At 40.4% G+C, this 13,194-nt stretch overlaps 1 protein-coding gene across 1 annotated transcript in view; it reads left to right on the plus strand.

The window, feature by feature from the left end:
* Nucleotides 1-13,194, plus strand: part of LOC119009374 (unconventional myosin-XVIIIa-like) — a 127,331-nt gene that overhangs the window by 35,853 nt on the left and 78,284 nt on the right. Inside the window, exons 3-7 of the mRNA XM_037080584.1 lie at nt 6,473-6,560; nt 8,598-8,704; nt 11,113-11,289; nt 11,693-11,903; nt 12,856-12,998. Of these exons, the coding sequence (XP_036936479.1) occupies nt 6,473-6,560; nt 8,598-8,704; nt 11,113-11,289; nt 11,693-11,903; nt 12,856-12,998 (726 nt within the window). The remainder of the gene's footprint in view (nt 1-6,472; nt 6,561-8,597; nt 8,705-11,112; nt 11,290-11,692; nt 11,904-12,855; nt 12,999-13,194) is intronic.

The raw sequence follows: 13,194 nt of genomic DNA on the forward strand, positions 1-13,194 counted from the left end.
ATACATTACAGTTAGTTTAAGTTTAGGGTTAGGGATACATAAGCAGTTGGATTTCCCCACTCACCAAGGCACTAAGACATATTCTGGCTCACTGTACTCATCCACTTGCTTGACTTTGTTTACTTCATTTTGTCTCAGAAATATTCTTTTAATGAGACAGTTTTATTATTGTGTGTGGGAATTTGTTTTCATTTATGCATGCTGTTTCTAGCACTTTTTGACATTTGCTCCTTATTTGGGATTTCTGCAAATGTGGTTTTCCATAGCATGTAATTCAACAATTTCCCACTTGTAATGTTGATGACTGAAGTGTCTTTGTGGACAGAGCAGTTGTGGCTGACATGCTGAGCGTCTTTAATTTGTAAGAAAACATCAATTCTGAATATTTGAAATGGTTTTAGTTCTCATTTTCCACAGTATCAGCACTGATACCAGCGAGTCCACACACACGCGCACACACACGCACATACACACACACACACACACACACACACACACACACACACACACACACACAGTATATGCTCAAGTGCTTAACACACAGAACACAAGCCGTGTTATTTTTATCTTTCATAAATCATAGGCTGTCAATATTATGTCAGTTTCTTCCCATAGTATCAAACATTGTATTGAATATCGTTTATTTTTAAGGTATTGTATTGAAGGAAGACATATGTTTTCTAACTTTTTGTCAGTGTGTAGTCATGGGCTTTGCTGCATGTTTATCAGTGGGCTGAGTATAAATGTGTTGCTGCTTTGACCTGTAGGAGGCACCGCTCAGTCCCACCGAGGAGGCTCAGAGACGCCTGATGAGGATCTTCAGTGCCCCTGTAAATGCTGCTAACATCTGCACACACACACCGGCTTTACTGCTCTAACTACGTTTATAACCGTCTTCCTCTAACCTCATGTAACTGTATTGCTTACTTACTTATTAAACTCTTATCTGTTTAGTATATATTACATATATATATGTATATTCTATCATTAGAAAGATTGCTATTCACAGCAGGGATATCCTCCTAAGTAGTTATTGGCTCCTGACCAAGTCTTATCAATACTGAGCATCTACCCCATAGAAAGTCCGAATACATCCAATACTTCTAAATGTCGATTAGATATATATCTGACACACTGAAATAACAGCTGTAGCCTACTGAATCTGAAACACCCATATTTTCTTATGTCAGTTTAATAAAAGTTTAAATTTACCTTTGGTCAGTCAGCTTTAATCGGCTCATTTAGCTAGAGAGGATATTTCACTCTGTCAGAGACACTCAACAGTGGTATTGCAGGGTGGAGGTTCCAGTCTTACAAATGATCTTTGGTTGAGCAGAAGTATTGGCAGCAGAGAGCTTACAAACCTAACAAGAATGGTGGGCTTGTCATTAAGTAATTTACAGATTAAGCATTAATCATTAGCCCCATTCACACAGGAGAAGACGGATAAAAACTTCAGCCGTAGTTCGCCAATTCTCAGCTGATGGTGATTCACACAGAGCGAAGCATCTCCTCCGTGAATTCAAACAGAAAGCCGGTGCTGCGGCTCCTAAAGAGGCGTGATGGTGACGTTGGTGTGTTTTCAAGGTGTTTCCCGATGTTCCCCCTGTCAATCTGACTCTCTCACTTGTGGGACGGAGGCCGTTTTCTGGGGGAAAGTTCACTGATGTCTTGGTCCGGAGGGCTGACCATCGCAGTGATTTATTTTCATTACAAACACTCGGTGAGTTAAAGTTTTTTGCCGGTGACAGACGCTGTTTTTCGGGCAAAAATGTGAACGAGTCGGTAGGACAGGCGGGAGGAGTACAGACGCTTCTCCACATATATCTGTGGTATTTTTTCCTCATATAAGTTGTCAAAGACAGTGACAGTTACTACATTACTTTTGTTTGGTCATGTAACGTTGCTTTGTGGGACATTTCTCTGTATTAAGTTGAGTGAAGAACCTGTGTTGTCAACTGACCGGGACATACACTTCTCCGCACCGCTGGCTTATCCGTTCACACTGGTTCAGTTCTCCAATAACATGGCTCTGATACTACCTCCAGAGGCGTATCAGGGCTGGCGTGAAATTTCATCCCTTACTGCTTCCGAGAGATTCACACAGAGACGAAGTTGGGGAATTGGCCCACTAAAGCTGCACCCAAAAGCCAGTGTGAATGGGGTTATTGACAGTTGGTATGATCCGCTGCCGGCAACATTTGTCATTGTAACTGGTAAAATCAAAGCTCATTCTGAGCTTAGAGTAAAGAAATACTACCTAGTTAGTGTTTTGTTTTCTGATTGTGTTCTCTGCTCTCTGGTCAGAATTGATGGAATCCATGTATTGTGCCAAGCTGCATGTTATAGAGACTTGCATCCGCATGCTCAAATAATTTGCAATGCCCCAGACTTCCTTAAAATCACTCAATTTTAGTGTTTTCTTAGGAGAGACATCATAACCTTTTTAAATGCTATTTGAGTAGAATTTGGTGTTATATTATCCAGAACAGGTGGACTTCATCTAGTCATCTTCATCAGTTGAGTCTTGGTTTAGAGTTTAAAGTGATGAATGTGATTGCATCTTTCATGATGTGCAATCTTTAGGTTCAGTTCAGCATTAGTAGAGCATGCAAAATAATTTTGGTCCCTGTGATTGAAGGGTTCTTGCTTAAATGCTCACTGAGATTCATAACTGACTTCTCCTCTTTTTTTTTTTAACACCACACATTTGTACCTTTTGTGTTGTTATCAAATAACCCTTTTCCACCGTTCACCAACCATACCTGTACATCTCCATGTAGTGATCGTTTGTTTTTTCGATTAACAGCACTCTACTTTGGAACCATTCTTCAGCTTTATAGTACATTCTCCATCTAGTCAAATCTTACTGTGTTTCACTTGGACATTTAACAATAGCTATACTGTAACACTGTACAAAAACTCATCTGCACTTCCAAAAAACATCTTCATTTATCTGGATCCCAATATGCTGTCAAGTTTCCATGCTCTGGTTTTATTCTTTTATGCAATGCATTTTCTTTGGCCAAAGTTCCATATTGACCTTGTCTTCCACTGTCTTTCTTTCATTCTTCCCCACACTGTCTTTCATTCTCTCCATGTCTTACTCACTCTGCTTTTACTGGCTGTCGTTGTTGTTATGTGGCTTCTTTGTGGCTAAGCTGGAGCAGGCAGTCAGTATTTCATCTTCCGTCCAAGCCCCCATCCTTGCCGCCCCGCAGCCCCATGGCTCCCTTCAGGTACTGCAGTCCTCCAGTCCTCCTATAGGCCTCCTAGCTGGAATTTGTACTTGTGTGGCTTGTCGGAGTGTAAGGCCAAAAATCCTTCAAACTTTCCCCTCTTTTTCACATTTTTTTCCTTTCCTATTGTATATATTGTTTTTTGATTGCCTTGCTGTGATAATAATTCACTTGTCATTGATAGAAAGTTTTGTCTCATGGTCCTCAAGACATGCTAAGGATTAAATTAGGGCAAAACAGTGACTTTTTTTTCATCGTTTTGCATAAATGGAACCAAATTTTAAAGAGGTTACCTCTGAATGGTCTGGGATTATTGATAGTAATGCAGTCTGTGTTCATTCATTACAGAGAGAGATATAGGAGGACAGAGCTAGACAATGTCCCCTTTTGCTTCAGCTCTTTAAACTGAACAGGGCTAAACACGTCCTGAACTAATCTTTGTATTGGAAGAGATGAAAGACAGGAAAATGACTGTCCATTATTCATCTGATCATGGTGTTGCAGCTATTATATTTTTACAATGAATAGTTTAGTCCATCCCCAATTTTAATATTAAAATATATTAAAATGAATCAGTCTATCAATTCTGCGCTCTTTTCAGCTATTTGTGTCAGTGCTTCATTATCAAATCCATCGCGCTTGCATATTGAGAAAATGTCCAAATCAATGAAATTCCTCACCATGTCTTCACTGCAACCTTGTACCCAGGTAGATTGACACTTAACGTGCACACACATACACATGAGCACTGAAAATGATATCTAGTCATCGATGCCTTGATGCCAAGCAGTTAAGTAAAGGTTGGTCACACACCGTTGCCCCAAAAAGCGCGTATATGCTCTTGGTCTTGAGGGCTTCGGGCTGCCGGAGCTGGGACGGAGCAGATACGCAGTGCAGCGGATCTGGTGGATGTTAATAGACTAAAGGCCCCCACACACATGGCCCAGACTCAAACCAACAGCCAACTGCCTTCATCCAACCACGCTGTTTCCTCTTCTTTGACCCATTTGGCAGAAAAGTTGCATTGAACACACCGCTTCGACGTGCTGCCAACTCCACAGTAGCATGTACGTTCTGCGCTTGCGTGAGATGCAATAAGCAGGTGGCGCTAGTGTATAAAGAAGATGCTGGACGAGAGGTTTATGCACGCAGCTCCGTTTACTTTCGATCAAAACTTAACTATTTCAGACAAAAACAGCTGCATACTAAATATGAAGTGAGGCATCACCAAACGAACACAGATTAATTCATCCTGAACGGACATAACAGCTAGTCTGTGCCAGGACTGCAAAACATGAAAACAATGGACGGAACAATGACGGAACTGAGTGCATAAAAGCAAAGTGCACACAGCATTCCGCCCCTCCCACACATCGCGCAGATTCGCTAGCACACTGCCAATCAGAATGGTCATACAGCTGACACGCAACCATTGGCTCAGATGACCAACAGCCAACCCACTTTGCATGTTGAATCGGAGGGTTAGGGTTAGGGTTAGGGGTTATTGTTCGCTGAAAGTGAAACCCTCTCCTTCCGCAATCGGAACAACTTGAAGACCTTCCAGCTCCGCACACATTGGCCTGCCACCTGTGATTCCAGATTCTTTGATTCATTCACCCCTTCCACGTACCAGTATTTAAAAAAAAAACAAAAAACACTGTCAGATTCACTGGTCGCACACGCGCAACTAAATGTAAAATCTGGTCCCACCGTCCCAAATTTTGGTCGCAAAATGCGACCACTTGGTCGCAGTCTGGAACTCTGTATCTCTGCTCCCACACTGCAGCGTTGTGTTCGGCTTTGAAACCAATCCCGTCTTTGTTTTCATATATATACACGAGGAAAACAAACAAGCATGCAAATGGAAATTATCAAGGCTGGCAATATTATCAAGCTCATTTTTATTTATCGTACGATTATTGATTATCGTGACAGGCCTATACATCAGGCTGATAGAAGCTACCTGTGTAGACTTTATATTAAAGATTGGCATGGTGATGGAGTAGTACATTTTAAGACATGCATGTGTGACATTTCCACTCTTGTAGTGAGTGTGGTATGACTATTTTTTTATATTCAGATACTCCTTTTTTCATTACTCAAACTCTCTGTTGTCATGCAACAATTTTCCATGAAAACACTTCAACAGTGCAAGTGTAAAATTAATATTAAGTCGATTATAACAGGTAATTTCATAGATGACCATGCTTGTAGCAAAAAGCTGATTTCTCTCACACAGGTGTGCTGGATACGTGGGACAAACTCCACTCTGTTCAGATGCATCAACACAGTATACAGCTACACAGATGACCTGCTATTTATCTGTGTGCTTATATTATCTATTTGTCTGCATACACTGATCAGCCACAACATTAAAACCACTGATAGGTGACATAAAATACTATAAAACACCTTGGTGCCAGACACCACCGTACACACTCAGAGGTCTTAAGTCTGTTTTTTGACAAGTCGCAAGGGGAAGCTTGACGATATTAGGCAGGTGGTCATAGTGTTAAGCCTGATCGTTGTATGTATAACATTTGTCGCTAATATTTAACTGTGACCTTTGACCTTTTCATGCTGGCCAAATCACCAGGGATCAGTGGAAGAGGACCCTGTGGTCCTCCTTCAGGCATCTCATGCTGCAGCTAAGCAGTCCCAGGTCTGCACTGTGCCTGAGTGTTCATGCACCACCAGCTTATCCCATGATCACCCTGTGCTCTGAAATGTTGTGCTCTCTCCCTTTGCTTGTGAAGTGCAGTGTGTCTTGTTCACTTTTCCCATTACATTTATGTGAATCTAAGCAGTCACCAAAAGCCATAACTGAACAAATATATGACTTTTCTTCACTGTTAGTGTGTGTATTATTTATATTTATCATTGTTGTGTTCTTCATTTTATGCCCTTTGTGTTAACAAAATGGAAGTAATCCCTGGTATTTTGGTTACCAGGGTTGCTGTTGAACCCCCTTCACATACCCCTGAGCCTTGATATTTTGAAATGTGTCTAGTTTGAAATTTCTCACACATCACCCCGATGGAGCATGTAGTGCACTGTGGACTGTGAGACCTTTCAGTCCACTTTCCCCTGCTGCATGGTCATCATTTTGACAGGCTTTTTCCTTCATAAACTTTCAGCATGTACTGGTTTCTGACTGTAAATACTGGAAAGGAATCAGTAGTTCCCGTCCCTGCTGTCCAGTCATTTTTTTCCTTGTCCTTTCTAATCACCAGGTGAAGACAGAGGAGCAGATTGCAGCCGAGCAGGCCTGGTATGGATCAGAGAAAGTTTGGCTAATCCACAAAGATGGCTTTTCCCTGGGTAAGATTTCAAGCCATTTTTGAAGATATCGGAACTTTTAAAAAAAACAGTAAATGGTAAAATCCCGTTTGTACTACTACTATAAAAGTTGTTCCTACGAGAATGTGCCATGACAAAATTCTCCCACAATAATACACCTTCAAACCATACATACAAAACTCCTCCTTTTCATTGTGTCCCTGAATGTTGATCATTATTTAGCATCATGCATTTTACTACCTCTACTGAATTTTAACATGTATGGCATTTATTCTACTGAGGCCTATTGACCTACCTCACAATGTTCACAATAGTGAAAAAGAATTCTATATCTACCCCTAATTTGGATCTACTTCAAATTTTAATGCATTCTTCTTTGGCTCATGCCACGCACTTCAATTACCTATAATGTTTATCTGAGGACAAACAACTCAGCAAACAAAGTGAGCCAAGTAATAGTAGTAACAGAAAAGACAGGTCAAGTCTATAGATCATCATATTCCATGGTGTGTACATCACAGGGCTGTAATAGTACATGCAATTCACAGTTCATTAGGAACTTTTGGTTAACTTTGGGTCACAGTTAGGCATGTTTTTGCGCCCCCCCTATATATATATATATATATATATATATACACACTATATTACCAAAAGTATTCGCTCACCCATTCAAATGATCAGAATCAGGTGTTCTAATCACTTGGCCTGGCCCCAGGTGTATAAATTCAAGCACTCAGGCATGCAGACTGTGAAACAAGACATTTGTGAAAGAATGGGCCGCTCTCAGGAGCTCAGTGAATTCCAGCGTGGAACTGTCATAGGATGCCACTTGTGCAACAAATCCAGTCGTGAAATTTCCTCGCTCCTAAATATTCCACAGTCAACTGTCAGCTCTATTATAACAAAATGGAAGCGTTTGGGAACAACAGCAACTCAGCCATGAAGTGGTAGGCCACGTAAAGTGACGGAGAGGGGTCAGCGGATGCTGAAGCGCATAGTGCAAAGAGGTCGCCGACTTTCTGCACAGTCAATTGCTAGAGAGCTACAAACTTCATGTGACCTTCAGATTAGCCCAAGTACAGTACGCAGAGAGCTTCATGGAATGGGTTTCCATGGCCGAGCAGCTGCAGCCAAGCCACACATCACCAAGTGCAATGCAAGGCGTCGGATGCAATGGTGTAAAGCACGCCGTCACTGGCCTCTAGAGCAGTGGAGACGCGTTCTCTGGAGTGATGAATCACGCTTTTCCATCTGGCAATCTGATGGACGAGTCTGGGTTTGGAGGTTGCCAGGAGAACGGTACATTTCAGATTGCATTGTGCCAACTGTGAAATTTGGTGGAGGAGGAATTATGGTATGGGGTTGTTTTTCAGGAGCTGGGCTTGGCCCCTTAGTTCCAGTGAAAGGAACATTGAATGCTTCAGGATACCAAAACATTTTAGACAATTCCATGCTCCCAACCTTGTGGGAACAGTTTGGAGCGGGCCCCTTCCTCTTCCAACATGACTGTGCACCAGTGCACAAAGCAAGGTCCATAAAGACGTGGATGACAGAGTCTGGTGTGGATGAACTTGACTGGCCTGCACAGAGTCCTGACCTGAACCCGATAGAACACCTTTGGGATGAATTAGAGCGGAGACTGAGAGCCAGGCCTTCTCGACCAACATCAGTGTGTGACCTCACCAATGCGCTTTTGGAAGAATGGTCAAAAATTCCTATAAACACTCTCCTCAACCTTGTGGACAGTCTTCCCAGAAGAGTTGAAGCTGTAATAGCTGCAAAAGGTGGACCGACATCATATTGAATTCTATGAGTTAGGAATGGGATGGCACTTCAGTTCATAGAATGAGTAAAGGCAGGTGAGCGAATACTTTTGGTAATATAGTGTATATGTATATATACATACATACATACATACATACATACATACATACATACATACATACATACATACATACATACATACATACATATATATATACAGGAAAAATTGGCAAGTGTAAGAGATCAGTATGAGAACTGATAGCTGTCCTGTATTGCTTACCTTTTTCTCCCCAGCCACTTTGTTGAAGACAGAGGAAGGCTCTCTACCAGAGGGCAAGGTGAAAATCAAACTTGAACATGATGGGACAACACTGGATGTAGACGAAGACGATGTAGAGAAGGTAAATGGTAGGGATGCTCCAATCGATCGGCCGCCGATCGTCATCAGCCGATATGGACCCTAAACAGGTTGAAGTGCAGATAAAAAAAAAACTATATGTATATATACATATATATACATATATATACATATATATATATATATATATATATATATATATATATATATATATATATATATATATATATATATATTTTATTTTTTTTATTTATTTTTTTTTTTACCCCAGACGTTTTTTCTGCGCGTGACGTAAATTACCTGTGACTGTTTTTCCACCCACATGAATGAGGCTGGCACTGGCAGCATGAGTTCTCCGGTCTGGAATTTTTTCACAGTTTCCGAAAAAGATGTAAAACTCGCTGGTTTACTCGCTGTTTAACAAGACATGCAACGCTGAAATTCCAAGAGGTAGTAACCAACAACGTCAATTTAATACTACTAACCTCATCCAGCATTTTAGAACGTGCCACACAACAGAATACGGCGAGTATGAGAAACAAGCCCAGGCAAAACAATTCCCAAAGACACCAGTCACTCGGCTCACTGTAAGTGAAACGTTTAGACGACTGGAGCCTTAAAGCAGGGACAGTAAAAGGTGGAGGGATATAACAACAAAGCTTATGGAATTCATTGGACTTGACAAGCAGCCTCTTTCTGTGGTGGAAGACTCGGGGTTCCGACGGTTGATAACGTTCCTGGAGCCATGCTATGCCCCCCCTGGATGTAAATACCTAACAGATGTATGTCTCCCTCAACTTTATGACACCGTATACACACACATCGACAGATTTTTGAAAGACAATGTCACATCAGTCAGTTTTACAACTGATATTTGGTCTTTGAATGCATGTCCCATGTCGATGCAGTACCAGTAAACTGCGTGCCTCTTTTTGATTAAAATGATTTTGAAGTCTTTTTTGCCTCACTTGGGGAGTAAGGCAAGTAAATTTTATTTATTTTAATTTTATTTTATCTATTGCTCTTGACAGGCTGTGTAATGTTTACACAAAAAGTTGATTGTGTTACATAAGATCTTGATTGTATTTATTATTTATTTTAGTACAAATGGTTTTACCACTTTAAGTGGTGCACAGAGATTGTAATAAATACAGGACATTGAGGATTGTTGTTATTATTATTATTATTATTATTATTATTGTTATTATTATTTTCCCATCCATTTTGTGATCGGTGATTCGTATCGGTATCGGCAGATTCATGATTCCTGTGATCGGATCGGCCCCCAAAAATGCTGATCGGAGCATCCCTAGTAAACGGGATACGGTTAAAGATGGTTAAGGGATGTACAGTCATTTTTAATCATTTTTGCTGATGGACATTATAAATTATATAATTTGGAAGAATCTATGATGTATGATCGTACGTCTGTTTGTATCTGTGAATTTGGCCTGAGAAGCAGTTTTTAACTGTGTTTTGATAGTTGCTTTTCAGATAAATGTGGTGTCATTATTATAATACTACTACTAATAATAATAATGTTAATGACACCACATTTATTTGAAAAGCAACTATTAAAACATTATTATTATCAATAATAATGATGATGATGATGATGATAATGATAATGATAATAATAATAATAATAATAATAATAATAATAATAATAATAATAATTGTACAATAAACATTATATTCTCTCATGCTATGTACTGATGACACGCACCTTAAAGTCTAACAAGAAGACCTGTGTGGGCTGTGAGCCCAACAATAAATTGATTAATTGACTAATTACAATTATTGTGTGCGTATCCAGACCCTCACTGGCACATTCCACTGCGCATGTCTGTTTATGGGTGTAGCCAACCGCAGTTTTAGACCTTTTGCCCTGGTGTGTTTCATCAGCATTCCGGAACAGCTGCACAGAGCTGATAGAGCCAGCCGGTCAGTTTTTAGGTTACAACATCCTGGGCAGATGTATATATATATGGATATATAGATGGATATATAGATGGATATATAGCACAACAAGAAAATCACTTGAAACACACTAACATTGGAAAATTTAATTTTGTAGCCTAGTCAACTGAAGCAGAAGCACAAAAACTCAGGGAGAAATGATGAAACACACATAATCTTAGCAAGTCAACAATATCAGGGATTACACTCGCCAGAAGCACACTTGGTGGGATATGAGGCCGAATTGAGGATGGAACAAAACCACGTTGCACATGGCAGGTAATAGAGACATGCCCAGTGGAATCAAGGAGTGCTGCCTCAACATTCCTCCCATGGATGCTCGTTGCTTGACCTAAGTACCTGAACCCAGACTTCACTTTCCCGGATCATCCAGACCTGAGACTAGCTGTCAAATGGTCCTAGGCTTAAAAACTCTGTATCTGGTATACATCTTTTGCTATTTGAATGCCATCATCGTCTCTGTTTGTGTAGGCCAACCCACCATCATACGGCCGATCAGAGGACCTAGCCTCATTGCTCTATCTGAATGAATCCAGTGTGATGCACTGCCTGAGGCAGCGCTACGGAGGCAACCTCATCCACACCTTTGCTGGACCCAACATGGTCATCATCAACCCCCTCAGCACACCCTCCATGTACTCTGAGAAGGTAAACTTTAAGACCCATTGATTTAAAATTTCAGTTTCATGTTGTGTGAATATCACAAGCATTATTTCACTGAAAAAGTGAAGCCAACAAATGTAACCTTTGCCATCTTAACTGGATTCATTAGACATGTTTCTCTCAGAAAATGAAAAAAATATAAAAATTGGTAAACATTTTGATAAAATCGAATATTGTTCAAGCAGTTTTCAGTGTATCCAATTCTACCTGAATTTGAGCACTGAAGAAATATGAAATATAGAATGTATTAATCATGTTGATAAAGCTTGTAGACTACCTGTCAAGCGCTGTGCACTGTGGTTGTGGCTGATATTTAATTGCCTCTTTGTGGATGCGCTTCTTTTGTATCTTTTATATGTCTTTTAAGTATCTTTTACCTCCTCCTCAGGTGATGCACATGTTCAAAGGATGTCGGCGTGAGGACTCTGCTCCTCATATCTACTCTGTAGCTCAGTCGGCCTACCGCAACCTACTTACCACCCGGCAGGATCAGTCCATCGTGCTGCTTGGCAAATCTGGCAGCGGCAAGACCACAAACTGTCAGCACCTGGTCCAGTATTTGGTATCTATTGCTGGGAGCACGGGCAAAATCTTCTCTGGTGAGACTGCAAACAGTGAAAAGGGGAACAGAGTCAAAATACATAAATGTATATGATGCACGCCACTTAGTAAGATCCACATAGTGCTGTGCTATATCACTGCAGTGGGAACTGATGTAGAGTTTGTTAGACAAAAAGAGGTATCAGAACTGCAATATATAGATGGTTTCCTTAGATATCATATGGAGTCATTTTTCTAAACCTAACTTCCACAAAAACAAATGATCTTATTTCTCTGATGGGAATGATCATTTTTGTATATCAGCTTTAATTTTTGGATCTGTACCAAACAAACATGTTTTCTCACATTATTATGAAGACGTGTTTGCCAGATCATCTCTGCAGCACTACAGTTCTTTGTTATGATTTTGATTCTTACACATTTTACCCTTAACAAAAAATTGTAGATTCTTGTGATTTGGATATTGTACTTGATTTTATGATTTCAGTCAATTTCAATTAAGTGCAGCAGTGCAGCCCTATTGCCAATATGATAAACAAACCAACAGTTTATCTAAACAACCTTATTTGTAGGAAAACTTGAAAACTGTCAAAGCCGAAGCAGCAAATGGGTCTATAAACTGATGGATGTTTACAGTAGACAGTTGAAAATAAAAATAGGTGGATGTTCTCGTGAGCCTTGGTATTTTCAGACTGTGATCAGTTTTGTGCATTACCAGTTGCAGACTTACTAGCATCATGGATAAGTTATCTCTGTTGTGACTGATAGCTATAGGTTCTGTCTACTTGCTGGAACATTTTGAATTTGTCTACTTGCAACTTATAACATCTTGAATAGATGACAAACTGCTCAAGCATTAGTTGATAAACAACAGCAGGCAGAACAGAGTTCCATACACCAACAAAATGTTAATAACCAGTTTGAAAGAGTTTTCACTGAGCCCACCGAGGAAATTATGAGTTACAGTGTTTAATGTCTTTGCTGACACAGCTGAGAAGTGGCAGGCCGTGTACACCATCCTGGAGGCTTTTGGCAACAGCTCCACTTCCATGAACATCAACGCTAGCCGCTTCTCCCACGTAGTGTCCCTTGATTTTGACCAGGCTGGCCAGGTGGCCTTTGCCTCAATCCAGGTAACACACACACACACACACACACACACACACACACACACACACACACACACACACACACACACACACACACAGACACTACTCAAGAAAATTAAGGGAACGCTTAATCCTGACAGTATAACACCAAGTTAGGTAAACTTCAGGGTTATCAGTCTGTCCATTTATGATGCACAAGTGATTGTGAATCAATTTCACC

Source organism: Acanthopagrus latus, chromosome 2 (assembly GCF_904848185.1).
Source record: "Acanthopagrus latus isolate v.2019 chromosome 2, fAcaLat1.1, whole genome shotgun sequence".
Lineage (NCBI taxonomy): Eukaryota > Metazoa > Chordata > Actinopteri > Spariformes > Sparidae > Acanthopagrus > Acanthopagrus latus.